At 41.7% G+C, this 21,725-nt stretch overlaps 1 protein-coding gene across 13 annotated transcripts in view; it reads right to left on the bottom strand.

Moving 5' to 3' along the window:
• Positions 1-5,697: 5,697 nt before the first annotated feature.
• LOC110531647 (butyrophilin subfamily 1 member A1) overlaps positions 5,698-21,725 on the bottom strand; it is a 36,220-nt gene continuing 20,192 nt past the window's right edge. For 5 of the 13 annotated variants that reach the window (XM_036960966.1, XM_036960965.1, XM_036960968.1 and 2 more), the window contains 12 exons: positions 21,447-21,467; positions 20,863-20,883; positions 17,595-17,615; positions 16,257-16,274; positions 16,126-16,155; positions 15,870-15,890; positions 15,167-15,187; positions 14,443-14,463; positions 12,577-12,597; positions 12,404-12,436; positions 11,919-11,940; positions 5,698-6,817 (listed from right to left, as the gene is read on the bottom strand). In XM_036960966.1, the coding sequence (XP_036816861.1) occupies positions 6,727-6,817; positions 11,919-11,940; positions 12,404-12,436; positions 12,577-12,597; positions 14,443-14,463; positions 15,167-15,187; positions 15,870-15,890; positions 16,126-16,155; positions 16,257-16,274; positions 17,595-17,615; positions 20,863-20,883; positions 21,447-21,467 (341 nt within the window). In that variant the 3' untranslated portion in view covers positions 5,698-6,726. Of the gene's footprint in view, positions 6,818-8,460; positions 8,997-9,207; positions 9,270-11,333; positions 11,941-12,403; positions 12,857-12,960; positions 14,464-15,166; positions 15,322-15,869; positions 15,891-16,125; positions 16,156-16,256; positions 16,275-16,312; positions 16,384-17,594; positions 17,616-20,862; positions 20,884-21,446; positions 21,468-21,725 lie in introns of those variants that run through there. The other 8 variants (XM_036960967.1, XM_036960973.1, XR_005039285.1 and 5 more) reach the window with 7 other exon arrangements.

Below are 21,725 nucleotides of genomic sequence, written 5' to 3'. Positions count from 1 at the left end.
GATTTTTTTTTAAACCTTTTATTTAACTAGACAAGTCAGTTAAGAACAAATTCTTATTTCCAATGACAGCCTAGGAACAGTGGGTTAACTGCCTGTTCAGGTGCAGAATGACAGATGTACCTTGTCAGCTCAGGGGTTTGAACTTGCAACCTTTCGGTTACTAGTCCAACGCTCTAACCACTAGGCTACCCTGCCGCCCCATGAATGAACTGTTTCACTGCCAGACATGGCTCCGCTGATAGCCAGGTGTAGTGGTAAGGTGTTGGGACTCTGCTGATGGGACTCTGCTGTTGGGACTCTGCTGATGGGACTCTGCTGATGGGACTCTGCTGTTGGGACTCTGCTGATGGGACTCTGCTGTTGGGACTCTGCTGTTGGGACTCTGCTGATGGGACTCTGCTGTTGGGACTCTGCTGTTGGGACTCTGCTGTTGGGACTCTGCTGTTGGGACTCTGCTGATGGGACTCTGCTGTTGGGACTCTGCTGTTGGGACTCTGCTGTTGGGACTCTGCTGTTGGGACTCTGCTGTTGGGACTCTGCTGATGGGACAGCTTAATGTAGGTCCTGATAGTTTGTGGGCACCGTTTGTAACCGTTACCGTGCAATTAATGTATTGTTTAGTGTTGTGTTGTGTAGTGGCGTTGCTGGAATGCACAAGATTTACATGCTAAAATTGCAACTGGTTGTGTAACCTTTCTGCTGTGTGCTCCTACATTTAGGTAACAATATAGCAGCAGCACAAAATACATGTGTTTTATATATTGATCATTTGATAATTAAATGTTCTGAAAGTGGGTTTAAAAATAGTTTCATCTCCATCATTGTCATCAGACAGACTACAGTTTCATACAGACTACTATATCAGACAGACTACTGTTGTAGACAGACTACCCCATCAGACTACTGTATCAGAAAGACTAATGTGTCAGACAGAGTAGTCTGATAGAGTAGTCTATGAGTCAGACTACTGTATACGACAGACTAACCATCAGACTACTGTATCAGACATACTATTATATCAGACAGACCACTGTGCTTCTACATCTGCATTGCTTGCTGTTTGGGGTTTTAGGCTGGGTTTCTGTATAGCACTTTGTGACACCCCAAACAGCAAGCAATGCAGGTGTAGAAGCACGGTGGCTAAGAAAAACTCCCTAGAAAGGCCAAAACCTAGGAAGAAACCTAGAGAGGAACCAGGCTATGTGGGGTGGCCAGTCCTCTTCTGGCTGTGCCGGGTGGAGATTATAACAGAACATGGCCAAGATGTTCAAATGTTCATAAATTACCAGTATTGGTCAAATAATAATAATCACAGGCAGAACAGTTGAAACTGGAGCAGCAGCACAGCCAGGTGGACTGGGTACAGCAAGGAGTCATCATGTCAGGTAGTCCTGAGGCATGGTCCTAGGGCTCAGGTCCTCAGTGAGAGAGAGAGAAAGAGAGAATTAGAGAGAGCATACTTAAATTCACACAGGACACCGGATAGGACAGGAGAAGTACTCCAGATATAACAAACTGACCCTAGCCCCACGACACATAAACTACTGCAGCATAAATACTGGAGGCTGAGACAGGAGGGGTCAGGAGACACTGTTGCCCCATCCGATGACACCCCCGGACAGGGCCAAACAGGAAGGACATAACCCCACCCACTTTGCCAAAGCACAGCCCCCACACCACTAGAGGGATATCTTCAACCACCAACGTACCATCCTGAGACAAGGCCGAGTATAGCCCACAAAGATCTCCGCTACGGCACAACCCAAGTGGGGGGGCGCCAACCCAGACAGGAAGATCACATCAGTGACTCAACCCACTCAAGTGACACACCCCTCCTAGGGACGGCATGAAAGAGCCCTAGTAAGCCAGCGACTCAGCCCCTGTTATAGGGTTAGAGGCAGAGAATCCCAGTGGAAAGAGGGGAACCGGCCAGGCAGAGACAGCAAGGGTGGTTTGTTGCTCCAGAGCCTTTCCGTTCACCTTCACACTCCTGGGCCAGACTACACTCAATCATATGACCCACTGAAGAGATGAGTCTTCAGTAAAGACTTAAAGGTTGAGACCTAGTTTGCACCTCTCACATGGGTAGGCAGACCATTCCATAAAAATGGAGCTCTATAGGAGAAAGCCCTGCCTCCAGCTGTTTGCTTAGAAATTCTAGGGACAATTAGGAGGCCTGCGTCTTGTGACCGTAGCGTACGTGTAGGTATGTACGGCAGGACCAAATCAGAGAGATAGGTAGGAGCAAGCCCATGTAATGCTTTGTAGGTTAGCAGTAAAACCTTGAAATCAGCCCTTGCCTTGACAGGAAGCCAGTGTAGGGAGGCTAGCACTGGAGTAATATGATCAAATTTTGGGGTTCTAGTCAGGATTCTAGCAGCCGTATTTAGCACTAACTGAAGTTTATTTAGTGCTTTATCCGGGTAGCCGGAAAGTAGAGCATTGCAGTAGTCTAACCTAGAAGTGACAAAAGCATGGATACATTTTTCTGCATAATTTTTGGACAGAAAGTTTCTGATTTTTGCAATGTTACGTAGATGGAAAAAAGCAGTCTTGATATGTTCTTCAAAAGAGAGATCAGGGTCCAGAGTAACGCCGAGGTCCTTCACAGTTTTATTTGAGACGACTGTACAACCATTAAGATTAATTGTCAGATTCAACAGAATCCCATGCCTTCCCATGTCTACACCTGGTTGAGCAGGTAGTCCTCTGTGTCTCGCTGACATTTCTTGATCGTTGTTGCTTGTAGAAAGTCCCGGTATTTCCCAATGGACATTATGAAATGTCCATGTGGGCTGTGCTATTTAGGTAAAACCTCTCGTTCTCTAAAACAGAGAATCAGTGAACATAAAAGTTCAATCAGGAGAAACGACAGGGATTATCCAGTCGCAGTACATTTTAATGACCTAAGGCATGACATTTCTACCTTTATATTTTGAAAGTTAAGATATCAGACAGGGGAGGAGATATTAATAATACTCTGAGTAAAAGAGAATGTTTTGGGATATTCACCCTCCAGACATTATTTCCTAAAGGTCTTAATGATGAAATACCTATGTATGTTATGTCGTGAATTTGAACATGCTCCTATTTAAGATTACTCTGTTTTTCGTATGATGTAACCAATGATTAATGAAAACTTGCTCGGTAGGTCTATGTCCTCATTGTGGTTTTACAGACGTGTTTAATACGTCTTATTTACACACTTTATTCAAATATTTATGAAATGTATATTGTTATATTTGGTAGCACTTGTTTTTCCTTCACCTCAAGGTCACCTTAGGTCTGCATAAGGGTTAGGGTTAGGGTTAGGGTTAGGTCTGCATAAGGGTTAGGGTTAGGGTTAGGGTTAGGTCTGCATAAGGGTTAGGGTTAGGGTTAGGTCTGCATATGGGTTAGGGTTAGGGTTAGGGTTAGGTCTGCATAAGGGTTAGGGTTAGGGTTAGGTCTGCATAAGGGTTAGGGTTAGGGTTAGGGTTAGGTTAGGGTTAGGGTTAGGGTTAGGGTTAGGGTTAGGGTTAGGTCTGCATAAGGGTGCAAAAAAAATCATTAAATCACAAAAGCTGTGATGAAGGCGGTGAGGCCGATACGTAAAGCTTATTAAAGATCAGTGATACTATCAAGAGCAGTGATACTATCAAGAGCAGTGATACTATCAAGAGCAGTGTGTGGTTTCCTTTATCTTTGGAGAATAAAATAGATGACCTACGCGGAAGATTAAACTATCAACGGGACATTCAGAACTGTAACATCTTATGCTTCACGGAGTCGTGGCTGAACGACGACACTATCAACATACAGCTGTCTGGTTATACGCTGTACCGGCAGGATACCAGCTGCGTCTGGTGGTGGCGGACTATGTATTTTTGTGAATAGCAGCTGGTGCACGATATCTAAGGAAGTTTCGAGCTATTGCTCGCCTGAGGTAGAGTATCTCATGATAACCTGTAGACCACACTATCTACTAGTTTTCATCTGTATTTTTTGTGGCTGTTTACACACTATCACAGTCAGAGGCTGGGACTAAGACAGCATTGAATGAGCTATATTACGCCATAAGCAAACAAGAAAACACTCACCCAGTGTCACGAGACTGGGTTTGTGAGGTAAGAATCAGGCGCAGAGTTCCACAGGGAAAAAGTGCACTTTAATATGGCACCAAAATCCAATGCCCAAAACACAGGGCGCGAAAAATACTGACCAACCCAAAACACAGGGTACACGGTCTGGAGTACGAACACACCCAACGACAACAACACGTAACACAAAATCAATCCCGCACAAAACAAGGGCGGGTTCACTAACCTTAAATAAGGAAGCCCATCAGAAAAACATAATTAGACACAGGTGCAACTAATAAGACAAAACAAACAGAAAAAGGAAAAGGGATCGGTGGCGGCTAGTAGGCCGGTGACGACAACCGCCGAGCACCGCCCGAACAGGCAGGGGAGCCAACTTCTAGTAGGCCGGTGACGACAACCGCCGAGCACCACCCGAACAGGCAGGGGAGCCAACTTCTAGTAGGCCGGTGACGACAACCGCCGAGCACCGCCCGAACAGGCAGGGGAGCCAACTTCTAGTAGGCCGGTGACGACAACCGCCGAGCACCACCCGAACAGGCAGGGGAGCCAACTTCTAGTAGGCCGGTGACGACAACCGCCGAGCACCACCCGAACAGGCAGGGGAGCCAACTTCTAGTAGGCCGGTGACGACAACCGCCGAGCACCACCCGAACAGGCAGGGGAGCCAACTTCTAGTAGGCCGGTGACGACAACCGCCGAGCACCACCCGAACAGGCAGGGGAGCCAACTTCTAGTAGGCCGGTGACGACAACCGCCGAGCACCGCCCGAACAGGCAGGGGAGCCAACTTCTAGTAGGCCGGTGACGACAACCGCCGAGCACCACCCGAACAGGCAGGGGAGCCAACTTCTAGTAGGCCGGTGACGACAACCGCCGAGCACCACCCGAACAGGCAGGGGAGCCAACTTCTAGTAGGCCGGTGACGACAACCGCCGAGCACCGCCCGAACAGGCAGGGGAGCCAACTTCTAGTAGGCCGGTGACGACAACCGCCGAGCACCGCCCGAACAGGCAGGAGAGCCAACTTCTAGTAGGCCGGTGACGACGACCGCCGAGCACCGCCCGAACAGGCAGGGGAGCCAACTTCTAGTAGGCCGGTGACGACGACCGCCGAGCACAACCCGAACAGGCAGGGGAGCCAACTTCTAGTAGGCCGGTGACGACGACCGCCGAGCACCGCCCGAACAGGCAGGGGAGCCAACTTCTAGTAGGCCGGTGACGACAACCGCCGAGCACCGCCCGAACAGGCAGGGGAGCCAACTTCGGGGGAAGTCGTGACACCCAGAGGTGGCGCTCCAAGTAGCCGGGAACTTTAATGCAGGGAAACTTAAATCCATTTTACCAAATTTCTATCAGCATGTTAAATGTGCAACCAGAGGGAAAAAACTCTGAACCACCTTTACTCCACACACAGAGATGCGTACAAAGCTCTCCCTCGCCCTCCATTTGCTAAATCTGACCATAATTCTTTCCTCCTGATTCCTGCGTATGAGATAAAATTAAACTTGAGACTTGGGACGACTACTTGAGACGGCCACTTGAGACTAGGGACGGCCACTTGAGACTAGGGATGCGGAAGTACACTAGTCTATCAGTTGACAATGATGGAGATAAAACTATTTTAATCACACTTTATTTGGAAAATGTTATAATCAAATGATACATTCATACACGTGTATTTTGTGTTGCTGCTAAATTCTTACCTAAATATTGAAGCATACAGCAGAATGGATACATAACAAATACTGTTAGAAAACACAGAGAATAAAAATATGTAGCACATTCTCCTCAAGACAGAACAGTCCAAGGGACGGGTGAAAGACACGTCAAAGATTCGTCAAACATTAACAAGAAATCAGTGGTCTGGGATGTTCCAGTACCAGCAGGCGTTCAGAACCATCCAATTTATCTTTCAACATTCCTACCTTTACCTCTCTGTCCAATCCAATAAACAATCAACTGGCCCACTCTACTACAACAAAAAAGATTGATAGGAAATCTGAGAACTCATGTACAGGTAGCCTAGTGGTTAGAGGCAGGTAGCCTAGTGGTTAGAGCGTTGGACTAGTAACCAGAAGGTTGCAAGATTGAATCCCTGAGCTGAATCCCTGAGCTGAATCCCTGAGCTGTAAAAATCTGTCGTTCTGCCCTTGAACAATACAGTTAACCCACTGTTCCTAGGCCTTCATTGAAAATAAGAATTTGTTCTTAACTGACTTGCCTAGTTAAATAAAGGTTAAATAAACTCTCTCCTATTGCTAACTGTTTATACCAGCCTGGTTTGTTTTAAAACAGTCAGTCAATGACATCTACAGGACAGATGGACAGATACAGATACAGATACTATCAATAATACCAGGGATGAAGAATGGAGCGTTTCTCAGTGAAGGAGCAGAATGTGCTCTTTAGTTTTTTAATAGGTCGGGCTTTGACGCCTGGTATCATATAAACACACATAAGACATGGAGGAATGTGGAGAATTGCAGGAAATCAGCTATAAAACAGCTAAATAAATCTCTGCCCCCATGCAAAATGTGTAGAATTGCAGGAAATCAGCTTTAAAACTGCAACATGTTCTCGTCGCCAACAAGAGGGGTGTGAACAGTTTGCGTGGGGTTGTGAGTTGGGGGGTTGATACTACGCTGATTATCCATCTGATCCTTTGTCACCTAGGAAATGTGTGTCACCGGTCCGTCTCAAATAGGACTTGAGTATCCCTGGTCTAGAGTCACATCCTCTGTGGAGAGAAACATACATTATTAACACAATGACATCATCATCAGTGGTATAATAAACTACGGTAAACACAATGACATCCACATCAGTGGCATAATACACTATGGTAAACACAATGACATCATGACATCAACATCAGTGGTATAATACACTATGGTAAACACAATGACATCATGACATCAGTGGTATAATACACTATGGTAAACACAATGACATCATCATCAGTGGTATAATACACTATGGTAAACACAATGACATCAACATCAGTGGTATAATACACTATGGTAAACACAATGACATCATCATCAGTGGTATAATACACTATGGTAAACACAATGACATCATCATCAGTGGTATAATACACTATGGTAAACACAATGACATCAACATCAGTGGTATAATACACTATGGTAAACACAATGACATCATCATCAGTGGTATAATACACTATGGTAAACACAATGACATCAACAATAGTGGTATAATAAACTACGGTAAACACAATGACATCAACATCAGTGGCATAATACACTATGGTAAACACAATGACATCATGACATCAACATCAGTGGTATAATACACTATGGTAAACACAATGACATCATGACATCAGTGGTATAATACACTATGGTAAACACAATGACATCATCATCAGTGGTATAATACATTATGGTAAACACAATGACATCAACATCAGTGGTATAATACACTATGGTAAACACAATGACATCATCATCAGTGGTATAATACACTATGGTAAACACAATGACATCAACATCAGTGGCATAATACACTATGGTAAACACAATGACATCATGACATCAACATCAGTGGTATAATACACTATGGTAAACACAATGACATCATGACATCAACATCAGTGGTATAATACACTATGGTAAACACAATGAAATCATGATATCAACATCAGGGGTATAATACACTATGGTAAACACAATGACATCAACCATAGTGGTATAATGCACTATGGTAAACACAATGACATCATCATCAGTGGTATAATACACTATGGTAAACACAATGACATCATCAGGGGTAAAATACACTATAGTAAACACAATGACATCATCATCAGTGGGTATAATACACCATGGTAAACACAATGACATCATCATCAGTGGTATAATACACTATGTAAACACAATGACATCATCATCAGGGGTAAAATACACTATAGTAAACACAATGACATCATCATCAGGGGTATAATACACTATGGTAAACACAATGACATCAACATCAGTGGTATAATACACTATGGTAAACACAATGACATCATCATCAGGGGTATAATACACTATGGTAAACACAATGACATCAACATCAGTGGGTATAATACACTATGGTAAACACAATGACATCAACATCAGTGGTATAAAACACTATAGTAAACACAATGACATCATGACATCAACATGAGTGGTATAAAACACTATGGTAAACACAATGACATCATGACATCAACATCAGTGGTATAATACACTATGGTAAACACAATGACATCATCATCAGTGGTATAATACACTATGGTAAACACAATGACATCAACATCAGTGGTATAATACACTATGGTAAACACAATGACATCATGACATCAACATCAGTGGTATAATACACTATGCTAAACACAATGACATCAACATCAGTGGTATAATATACTATGGCAAACACAATGACATCAACATCAGTGGTATAATACACTATGGTAAACACAATGATATCATCATCAGTGGTATAAAACACTATGATAAACACAATGGCATAATTATCAGAGGGTATAATACAAGTGGAGGACAACATGATCATGAACATTGATCTCTGACACATCATACTGTCTTCCTCTATTAGTGGTCCATGTGTGACTGAGGTAGAGATAACAGGAGATCCTATAGCACTTCTCATTAGGTCATGTGTGACAACCTCTAAACTAATATTAACACATGATTTAGCCTTACTTGCCCATGCTTACAGCTGTCAAAGACACATGGCTGGTGATCACAGTACATACATGATAGTTATCCCAGACTAATACTCTGGATGTAGAGTATTGATGAGTTTGGACCAACAGGACAGTGAGGACACTAATTCCTCCCTAAAATCACATAGTATAAGTCACATAGTATAAAACACACCTGCATGTCTTCTGATGGTTTCAACATCTGAAATATACAGTAAGAGACTGTTGGTTATGAAAATTAGCAACATACTGATGGATATAACAAAATATTATAGCACCAACTATTCTACAATATATAAATAGTAAAAATAAAGAAAAACCCTTGAATGAGAAGGTGTGTCCAAACGTTTGACTGGTACTGTATATATAATGCATCATTTTGACAGTAACCCTCCAAAAAGTATTTCACAAACCTTTTTAATTTCCATATGTACTAAGAAGCTAAATATTTGTTTCCTGGGTTTCAGGAATGTGACTGAAAAAGTAAAAAAAGAACAAAAAGAAACTGATTGATAGTATGAGGGGATAAATCATTGAACAGATGCTGTTGTCAAGGCTACGACAGCGCCAGTGTAATGAGTGGAGCTTTGTGAGGTGTTCAAAAACTCATATCAGACCGAGAGACTAATGCTTCTTTGGTAGTTCTTTATGTATTTTAGTTTAGAAAATAATCTCTCTGCAGAAGCAACAGTTACATTGAACAGTTACATTGAACAGTTACATTGAACAGTTACATTGATGGTAAAAACAGCTCGAGTTGCCGTAGCAACATCAGTGAAACTGGGCAGAAGGGAGTTGTGCTTCAAATACAGCAGCTGTAACATCTTTACTTGTGCCTGTTGTTCTCCTTAAATATGCTGACAGTCCCTGTAATCGGGCACTAGAATTACTGAAAAAAGAATATGTATATGCTTACATGACTTATTTAATTGATTTCCCACCATTTTATAAGTCAGAAGACAGCCATCCATACCTTACTAGAACCCTGTCAACATCCTCTATTGAATAAACGTGTATTTGCCTCACTCTGACCACATCTACTGACCACAACCACACAATGTCTGGCCACAACAACACAACTACTGAACACAACCACACAACTTCTGACCACACAACTACCGACCACAACCACAACTGTTGACCAGAACTACTGACCACAACTACAGAAATGTTGACCACAACTACTGACCACAACCACACAATGTCTGGTCACACAACTACGGATCACATATCTAACTACTGACCATAACCACACAACTTTTGACCAGAACAGCTGACCACAACCACAAAACTACTGACCCCAACCTCAAAACTACTGACCACTACTGAACACAACTACAAACTACAAACCACATCTACTGACCAAAACTACTGACCACTACTGAACAGAACTACAAACCACATCTACTGACCAAAACTAATGAATACAACTAAAGACCACAAGAAAACAACTGCTGACCACAATTACTGACCACGACCACAAAACTACTGACCGGGAACCACACAACAACTGATCATAACGACTGACCACAACTACTGTTCTGGTCTGCACTAGCTCTGGTCCAGCTCTGGTCAAGGATGTAGCTAGCTCGCTCTTGTCCTGGGTGTAGCTAGCTTGCTCTTGTCCTGGGTGTAGCTAGCTCGCTCTGGTCCTGGGTGTAGCTAGCTCGCTCTGGTCCTGGGTGTAGCTATCTAGCTCTGGTCCTGGATGTAGCTATCTAGCTCTGGACCTGAGTGTAGCTAGCTTGCGCTGGTCCTGGGTGTAGCTAGCTCGCTCTGGTCCTGGGTGTAGCTAGCTCGCTCTGGTCCTGGGTGTAGCTAGCTCGCTCTGGTCCTGGGTGTAGCTAGCTCGCTCTGGTCCTGGGTGTAGCTAGCTCTCTCTTGTCATGGGTGTAGCTAGCTCGCTCTTGTCCTGGGTGTAGCTAGTTCGCGCTGGTCCTGGGTGTAGCTAGCTCACTCTTGTCCTGGTTGTAGCTATCTAGCTCTGGCTTGCACTCGAGCTAGATAAATTATAACTACTGAAATAGTACCAACAATAATTTTAACTCTTGAACCGTTTAAGCTAGTTAAAACAAAACCATCTTTCATATGTTCAGACTATGCTAACTTAAAAATCATTAAAACTTTTATTAACAAATAACTCTACCATTAACAAATAACATTACCATAAATGAGCAAAAGGCAACCCACCAAGAGTTAGTCTTGAACCATTCAAGATAGATATAGCAAACTAACATTCATATTCTCAGACTATTCTAAATGTATCTTGTAACGGATTTCCTCCTCTTCATCTGAGGAGGTGTAGCGGGGATCGGACCAAAATGCAGCGTGGTAAGTGTTCATATTGATTTAATAACAAAACACAACGGAACACTGGAACAAAACAATAAACTTGAAAAAACTAAACAGTCCCGTGTGGCGACAAACACTGACACGGAAGACAAACACCCACAACTCAAAAGTGAAACCCAGGCTACCTAAGTATGATTCTCAATCAGGGACAACGATAGACAGCTGCCTCTGATTGAGAACCATACTAGGCCGAACTCAAAACCCCAACATAGAAAAACACACAGACTGCCCACCCCAACTCACGCCCTGACCATACTAAATAAAGACAAAACAAAGGAAATAAAGGTCAGAACGTGACACATCTACCTACTATTTCAACTATAACCAGACACCACAATTACTACTGCAGACACTACCACGACTATAGAGTTTTTCAAAACCATAAATACTTTTTTGCTTTACATAGTCAAGTAAAATGTTTAAACTTCTAAGACTACCACAAAAAAAGAGCTTTAGCATGCCCAAAACTTTACTTGTTAAGTTACCATCTATTAATATTATTATTATTATTAACATAGAACATGGGACATAAAAGGTTCCTACAGGAAACGTAACACCCCTTTTAAAAGGATCCATATGGATAAGTTTCCTGGAAGCACCTTGTTGCCATTGTTGCAATCTGAGTAATCACCTCTAAAGGTGCCTCCAGGAAACTTCTATTAGAGTCTAGTGGGCCTCTACATACTCAACACATCCTGTTCTATATGGTCTAAGGACATTGACAATGATAAGACAGTGGGATATCATGTTTGTATGTATGTACTGTACTTACCCCTCTCCTTCCCGAGGCCCCTCTAAATATGTGGAGTAGATAGAAGACAGTGAGAACATCATCAACATGAACACTAGAAGATGTCGTCTCTCTCTGGGACTCCTTGTCTCATATCATTTCTCTAATGTCAGAAATCCAAATAGAGTTCCACCACCTAAATGAGTCCAGCGTACCTCTGTGAGACAACTTCTCCACTGAAGATATTCCACCCTACCACGACCTCTTAATTTCAGTAAATAAATGTGACTGGTCCATCAGTGATCCAGGTATATCAGAGACTACCTCTCTCTAGTCTAGTGGGCCTCTACAGCCTCAACACATCCTGTTCTAGAACATCAACATTAATGTGACTGGTCCATCAGTGATCCAGGTGTATCAGAGACTATCTCTCTCTAGCCTAGTGGTCCTCTACAGTCTCAACACATCCTGTTCTAGAACATCATTCTATGGTCTGAAGACACTGTGATATGAAGGACACTACTTACCCAGATTACGAATGAGATCCTCCTCAACCACATCTGTAGACATATATAAGAAGATAAAAGCCAGGGAACATTAATGTGTACAACATTGTGTTTTCTACTTCTTTAGAAGGTACATATAATCGATATTGGTTGACATAATGTTATCAAAGTGATGATCTGGAGACACTACTTACTGCTCCCCTTCTTGTTGTCATCTGTAAACATGTAGAGTAGATGGAAGACAGTGAGAACATCATTAACATGAACACTAGAAGATGTAGTCTCTCTCTGGGACTCCTTGTCTCATATCACTTGTCTAATGTCACAAATCCTAATTGAGTTCCACCACCTAAATGAGTCCAGCGTACCTCTGAGAGACAATTTCTCCAAAATATATTCTACACACCACCCCTTCTTAATTTCATTCATTAAATGTGACTGGTCCATCAGTGATCCAGGTGTATCAGATACTACCTCTCTCTAGTCTAGTGGGCCTCTACAGCCTCAACACATCCTGTTCTAGAACATCAACATTAATGTGACTGGTTCATCAGTGATCCAGGTGTATCAGATTCTACCTCTCTCTAGTCTAGTGGGCCTCTACAACTTCAACACATCCTGTTCTAGAACATCAACATTAATGTGACTGGTCCATCAGTGATCCAGGTGTATCAGATACTACCTCTCTCTAGTCTAGTGGTCCTCTACAGCCTCAACACATCCTGTTCTAGAACATCAACATTAATGTGACTGGTCCATCAGTGATCCAGGTATATCAGATTCTACCTCTCTATAGTCTAGTGGTCCTCTACAGCCTCAACACACACATCAACATTTATGTGACTGGTCCATCAGTGATCCAGGTGTATCAGATTCTACCTCTCTCTAGTCTAGTGGTCCTCTACAGGCTCAACACATCCTGTTCTAGAACATCAACATTAATGTGACTGGTCCATCAGTGATCCAGGTGTATCAGATACTACCTCTCTCTAGTCTAGTGGGCCTCTATAGCCTCAACACATCCTGTTCTAGCACATCAACATTAATGTGACTGGTCCATCAGTGATCCAGGTGTATCAGATTCTACCTCTCTCTAGTCTAGTGGTCCTCTACAGCCTCAACACCTCCTGTTCTAGAACATCAACATTAATGTGACTGGTCCATCAGTGATCCAGGTGTATCAGATACTACCTCTCTCTAGTCTAGTGGTCCTCTACAGCCTCAACACATCCTGTTCTAGAACATCAACATTAATGTGACTGGTCCATCAGTGATCCAGGTATATCAGATTCTACCTCTCTCTAGTCTAGTGGTCCTCTACAGCCTCAACACACACATCAACATTTATGTGACTGGTCCATCAGTGATCCAGGTGTATCAGATACTACCTCTCTCTAGTCTAGTGGTCCTCTACAGCCTCAACACACACATCAACATTTATGTGACTGGTCCATCAGTGATCCAGGTGTATCAGATACTACCTCTCTCTAGTCTAGTGGGCCTCTACAGCCTCAACACATCCTGTTCTAGCACATCAACATTAATGTGACTGGTCCATCAGTTATTCAGGTGTGTCAGAAACAACCCACAGGTGAAAGGGGGATGCCTAGTGAGTTTCCAACCAAAATGTGTTTTCCGCATTTACCCCAACTCCTCTGAATCAGAGAGGTGCAGGGGACTGCGTTAATTGACATACATGTCTTCAGCACCCGGGGAACAGTGGGTTACCTGCCTTGCTCAAGGGCTGAACAACAGATTTTTACCTTGTCAGCTCGGGGATTTGAGCCAGCAACCTTTCGGTTACTGGCCCACTAGGCTACCTGCCGCCCCCACTGGGCACACCCGGTAATTTTAACGTGGATAATTGGGTAATATTTGGTTGAGATTTTGATCAATGAGATTACAACCTACAGTATATTCACCCACTCAAAAAGACAGCCAAAAGTTAGTTTTCTGTTCTAACATCAGAAAGAACCTCTTTAACGTGCTCTGGAAAAAAGTAAAAACATGAAATGGTTGACATAATTTTAGTAAAGTGATGATCTGGAGACACTACTTACTGCTCCCCTTCTTGTTGTCATCTGTAAACATGTAGAATAGATGGAAGACGGTGAGAACATCATCAACATGAACACTAGAAGATGTAGTCTCTCTCTGGGACTCCTTGACTCATATCACTTCATTAATGTCACAAATCCTAATTGAGTTCCACCACCTAAATGAGTCCAGCGTATCTCGGTGAGACAACTTCTCCAATGAAGATTTTCTACCTACCACCACTTCTTATTTCATTAAATAAATGTGACTGGTCCATCAGTGATCCAGGTGTATCAGAAACTACCCTCTGTGCATATTACATCATTTCAACGTGGATAACTGGGTAATATTTGGTTGAGAAGTTGATCAATCAGATTACAACCTACAGTATATTCACCCACTCAAAAAGACAAAAAGTTAGTTGAATTCCCAATGTGTTTTCCCTATCCTTTCAACCATCTAAAAGCACAACCAAATCCCAGTAGAAAAACAACGTTGGATTTATGGTTTTGTTGTCACCCAAATGTCTGTCACTGCACTTTCAACTAAAGCACAGAAAAGTTAAAATGGGAATACAAGGTCAGATATGTTGTTTATTTATACAACAGATTCATGTGAATATCCTTGTGCTTCATCTAATAGCAGAGACAAAGGATCTGGATTGTAGTTGAGATTAAATACAAATAAATAAACATAAAATGGTTGACCTTAATTCTAACAAAGTGATGATCTGAAGACACTACTTACCTAACTTCCTAATGAGTTCCTCTGTAAATATGTAGAGTAGATGGAAGACAGTGAGAACATCATCAACATGAACACTAGAAGATGTAGTCTCTCTCTGGGACTCCTTGACTCATATCACTTCTCTAATGGCACAAATCCTAGTTGACTTCCACCACCTAAATGAGTCCAGAGTACCTCTGTGAGACAACTTCTCCAATAAAGATATTCTACTCTGCCACCACTTCTTAATTTCATTAAATAAATGGGACTGGTCTATCAGTGATCCAGGTATATCAGAAATTAACCACTGGGCACACTACGTAATTTCACCGTGGATAATTGTGGTATTTGGTTGAGACATTGATCAATGATATTACAACCTACAGTATGTTCACCCACTCAAAAAGAGACAAACATTAGTTTAATTTCTAATGTGTTATCTTTATCCTTTCAACCATCTAAAACCAAATTCCAGTGGAAAAACAAATGTTGGATTTTTTTTTAAATATCTATCTTTCAACTAATTTAAAGCACAAACAAGTTGAAATGGGAATACAATGTCAGATATGTTGTTTATTTATACAACAGATTAATGTGAATATCCCTGTGCTATATCTAATAGCAGAACCAAATTACCTGGATTACAGTTGAGATTACATAAATAAAATTAGCATAATTGTTTGACATAATTCCAGCAAAGTGATGATCAGAAGACACTACTTACCTAGCTTCTTAGTGATGTCATCTTTAAACATGTAGAGTAGATGGAAGACAGTGAGAACATCATTAACATGAACACTAGTAGATGTAGTCTCTCTCTGGGACTCCTTGTCTCATATCAATGATCCAACATCAGAAGGAGCATCTTATATATGCTAAGAATAGCCTTCTTTAAATGTTTTCTTACTTAAAGTCTGTAAATTATGGAAAATTGTATTTTTGTGGTTTACATAAAGTAATAATTTGAAGACAGTACTTACTATTCTGGTTCCAGAGGTTCTCGAAGTTAACTGTAAATATGTAGAGTAGATGGAAGACAGTGAGAACATCATTAACATGAACACTAGAAGATGTATATATATAAAAGTGCTGATCTGAAGACACTACTTACACTTCTTCTTGAAGTCCTCTGTAAATATGTAGAGTAGATGGAAGACAGTGAGAACATCATGAACATGAACACTAGAAGATGTAGTCTCTCTCTGGGACTCCTGGGTCGGGATTCAAGCCAATGTGCGCTATTGTTAAGGGAATTTTTATCAATGATGACTAATTATGTATACATTTCAATCAGGACTGACTAATCCGAATACTATTATGTTACTATACATGTACTAATCAGAATACTAAATGTTACTGTATATGTATGAGTTTTCATTCTTGATCCCAGTGCTGAAAATAGTGTGTGTGTGTGTGTGAACGTGGGCAAAAGTTAGAACAATGACGGTCTGTTCCTTTGTACAAATGAATGAACTATCTCCAGACTGTCTAGAATGCTTATCTACACTGACTGACCTTGGCTCTAGGCGAGGAGGGAAGTCTTGAGAACTATAGGGCCTTTCTACCAGTGTCAAGAAGAGACGGAACATTTAGAAAACGCTGACGTCATTTTCAGTTTATAACCTGTGGTAAAATGTGTAAGTACTCAGTACTCTCTTGAGTAAAGGCTGTTACTTGACTTTTAAGACCGGGGCTCTTATAAAATAAGGGTCTTACAAACCCTTATGCATTGACAGAGTGTTTAATTTTGATTGGGAATTAAAACAGAGGAATTAAATTCCTTCAACAGCTATACTGCAGGGTACTTCACAGCTGAAAATTCAGTTTTTAAATGCATTTTCCACCGGCATTCACAGAGATCACATTTATGGTAAACACTGCACATGTCGTCTCAAGTGTAAAATACCTGTAAAAGTCTGTTATAGTGTGCTGTGTTGTAATGTGACTTGAATTGAATCCCGACCCTTTTTCATACCACTGTTCCAACATCAGAAGGAACATCTAGGGCCAATCAGAAGTTGAAACAATAACAAAGTGTGAACCCAGCCACTGTTGTTTTGGTAAAAAGCTGAGGGAGGGGCTGGAGAACTAACATCACTCTCAAATTCATAGACAGAGCTATGGATGCAAGGACTGACCATTCATGACAACAAAATTATAGTTTTAAATAGGTTTTAGACTGTATAGTGTTTCATATATTTACTTTGTTTACAAGCATTGAGATAAAACAAGGTTATATGTTGGATTCTGAAGGGGTACAACAGTTGAACTAAGCTCTTTAATAATGTATAAGTTATATTCTTCAAGAATCAATGTGTACATATAATTAATTTATTAGTCCAAAAATTGATGTATCAATTACCAATTACCTCTTTGTGCTCAACAACAAAAAATAAACATAAAATGGATTACGTAAATCTAGCAGTGATGATCTGAAGACATTACTTACCATTCTCCATCCTGAGGACCTCTGTAAATATGTAGAGTAGATGGAAGACAGTGAGAACATCATTAACATGAACACTAGAAGATGTAGTCTCTCTCTGGGACTCCTTATTCATCGACCTGGCCAAGGCTTTCGACTCTGTCAATCACCACATTCTTATTGACAGACTCGACAGCCCTAGTTTCTCAAATGATTGCCTCGCCTGGTTTACCAACTACTTCTCTGACAGAGTTCAGTGTGTCAAATCGGAGAACCTGTTGTCCGGACCTCTGGCAGTCTCTATGGGGGTGCCACAGGGTTCAATTCTCGGGCCGACTCTCTTCTCTGTATACATCAATGATGTCGCTCTTGCTGCTTGTGATTCTCTGATCCACCTCTAATGCAGACGACACTATTCTGTTTACCTCTGGCCCCTTTTTGGACACTGTGTTAACTAACCTCAAGACGAGCTTCAATGCCATACAACTCTCCTTCCGTGGCCTCCAACTGCTCTTAAATGCAAGTAAAACTAAATGCATGCTATTCAATCGATCACTGCCCGCACCTGCCCGCCCGTCCAGCATCACTACACCGGACGGCTCTGACTTAGAATACATGGACAACTACAAATACCTAGGTGTCTGGTTAGACTGTAAACTCTCCTTCCAGACTCACATTAAGCATCTCCAATCCAAAATTAAATCTAGAATCGGCTTCCTATATCGCAACAAAGCATCCTTCACTCATGCTGCCAAACATACCCTCGTAAAACTGACCATCCTACCGATCCTAGACTTCGGCGATGTCATTTATAAAATAGCCTCCAACACTCTACTCAACAAATTGGATGCAGTCTATCACAGTGCCATCCGTTTTGTTTTGCTTGGCCCTCGTCGCTAAACCCACTGGCTACAGGATATCTACAAGTCTCTGCTAGGTAACGCCCTGCCTTATCTCACCATAGCAGCAGCCACTCGTAGCACGCGCTCCAGCAGGTACAGTGCCTTGCGAAAGTATTCGGCCCCCTTGAACTTTGCGACCTTTTGCCACATTTCAGGCTTCAAACATAAAGATATAAAACTGTATTTTTTTGTGAAGAATCAACAACAAGTAGGGCACAATCATGAAGTGGAACGACATTTATTGGATATTTCAAACTTTTTTAACACATCAAAAACTGAAAAATTGGGCGTGCAAAATTATTCAGCCCCTTTACTTTCAGTGCAGCAAACTCTCTCCAGAAGTTCAGTGAGGATCTCTGAATGATCCAATGTTGGCCTAAATGACTAATGATGATAAATACAATCCACCTGTGTGTAATCAAGTCTCCGTATAAATGCACCTGCACTGTGATAGTCTCAGAGGTCCGTTAAAAGCGCAGAGAGCATCATGAAGAACAAGGAACACACCAGGCAGGTCCGAGATACTGTTGTGAAGAAGTTTAAAGCCGGATTTGGATACAAAGAGATTTCCCAAGCTTTAAACATCCCAAGGAGCACTGTGCAAGCGATAATATTGAAATGGAAGGAGTATCAGACCACTGCAAATCTACCAAGACCTGGCCGTTCCTCTAAACTTTCAGCTCATACAAGGAGAAGACTGATCAGAGATGCAGCCAAGAGGCCCATTATCACTCTGGATGAACTGCAGAGATCTACAGCTGAGGTGAGAGACTCTGTCCATAGGACAACAATCAGTCGTATATTGCACAAATCTGGCCTTTATGGAAGAGTGGCAAGAAGAAAGCCATTTCTTAAAGATATCCATAAAAAGTGTAGTTTAAAGTTTGCCACAAGCCACCTGGGAGACACACCAAACAGGTGGAAGAAGGTGCTCTGGTCAGATGAAACCAAAATTGAACTTTTTGGCAACAATGCAAAACGTTATGTTTGGCGTAAAAGCAACACAGCTGAACACACCATCCCCACTGTCAAACATGGTGGTGGCAGCATCATGGTTTGGGCCTGCTTTTCTTCAGCAGGGACAGGGAAGATGGTTAAAATTGATGGGAAGATGGATGGAGCCAAATACAGGACCATTCTGGAAGAAAACCTGATGGAGTCTGCAAAAGACCTGAGACTGGGACGGAGATTTGTCTTCCAACAAGACAATGATCCAAAACATAAAGCAAAATCTACAATGGAATGGTTCAAAAATAAACATATCCAGGTGTTAGAATGGCCAAGTCAAAGTCCAGACCTGAATCCAATCGAGAATCTGTGGAAAGAACTGAAAACTGCTGTTCACAAATGCTCTCCATCCAACCTCACTGAGCTCGAGCTGTTTTGCAAGGAGGAATGGGAAAAAATGTCAGTCTCTCGATGTGCAAAACTGATAGAGACATACCCCAAGCGACTTACAGCTGTAATCGCAGCAAAAGGTGGCGCTACAAAGTATTAACTTAAGGGGGCTGAATAATTTTGCACGCCCAATTTTTCAGTTTTTGATTTGTTAAAAAAGTTTGAAATATCCAATAAATGTCGTTCCACTTCATGATTGTGTCCCACTTGTTGTTGATTCTTCACAAAAAAATACAGTTTTATATCTTTATGTTTGAAGCATGAAATGTAGCAAAAGGTCGCAAAGTTCAAGGGGGCCGAATACTTTCGCAAGGCACTGTATATCTCACTGGTCACCCCCAAAGCCAATTATTCCTTTGTTCGCCTTTCCTTCCAGTTCTCTGCTGCCAATGACTGGAACGAACTGCAAAAATCACTGAAGCTGGAGACTGATATCTCCCTCACTAGCTTTAAGCACCAGCTGTCAGAGCAGCTCACAGATCACTGCAGCTGTACATAGCCCATCTGTAAACAGCCCATCTATCTATCTACCTCATCCCCATACTGTACTTATATATTTACCTTGCTCCTTGGCATCCCAGTATCTCTACTTGCATATTCATCTTCTGCACATCTACCATTATCTACCATTCCAATGTTTAATTGCTATATTGTAATTACTTCGCCACCATGGCCTATTTATTGCCTTAACTCCCTTATCTTACCTCATTTGCACTCACTGTATATAGACTTTTTTGTTTTCTATTTTCTACTGTATTATTGACTGTATGTTTTCTTTATTCCATGTGTAACTCTGTGTTGTTGTATGTGTCGAACTGCTATGCTTTATCTTGGCCAGGTCACAGTTGAAAATGAGAACTTGTTCTCAGCTAGCCTACCTGGTTAAATAAAGGTGTTCTCAGCTAGCCTACCTGGTTAAATAAAGGTGTTCTCAGCTAGCCTACCTGGTTAAATATGCAATCTGGGTTAGGGAAAATAAAACCACTACTTACCCTTTTCTGCCTTGAGTTCATCTGCAAATATGTAGAGTAGATGGAAGACAGTGAGAACATCATCAACATGAACACTATAAGATGTAGTCTCTCTCTGGGACTCCTTGTCTCATATCACTTCTTTAATATCATACTATGGGATAAATCTAAATTGAGTTCCACACACCTAAATGAGTCTAGCTTACCTCTGTGTGTGAGACATCCTCTCTCCAATAGAGATCTACAACATTATCATTTACCTCTTAAATTCACTCAATACATGTGACAGGTATCAGTGATCCAGGTGTATCAGAGACTACCTCTCTCTAGTCTAGTGGTCCTCTACAGCCTCAACACATCCTGTTCTAGAACATCAATCTATGGTCTGAAGATACTGACACTAATAAGGCACTGGGATATACCACTTCAAGTTTCCAGTTTCATTTGATGTATGTACGGGATACACATGGTATTCACTGTCCATGCTTACTTGCGGGTTTAACAATGCAATAACAATGAATATGTCAATTGGAAGCTGTGGCCTGCTTAGTGAATCTTTACAGTCGTGTGTAATCTGGGTTAGGGACAATAAAACCACTACTTACCTAGCTTCCTAGTGAGGTCATCTGTGAACATGTAGAGTAGATGGAAGACAGTGAGAACATCATTAACATGAACACTATAAGATGTAGTCTCTCTCTGGGACTCCTTGTCTCATATCACTTCTTTAATATCATACTATGGGATACATCTAAATTGAGTTCCACACACCTAAATGAGTCTAGCTTACCTCTGTGTGTGAGACATCCTCTCTCCAATAGAGATCTACAACATTATCATTTACCTCTTAAATTCACTCAATACATGTGACAGGTATCAGTGAT

Source organism: Oncorhynchus mykiss, chromosome 23 (genome assembly GCF_013265735.2).
Source record: "Oncorhynchus mykiss isolate Arlee chromosome 23, USDA_OmykA_1.1, whole genome shotgun sequence".
Lineage (NCBI taxonomy): Eukaryota > Metazoa > Chordata > Actinopteri > Salmoniformes > Salmonidae > Oncorhynchus > Oncorhynchus mykiss.
This window is presented reverse-complemented; position numbering and strand designations above follow the sequence as displayed.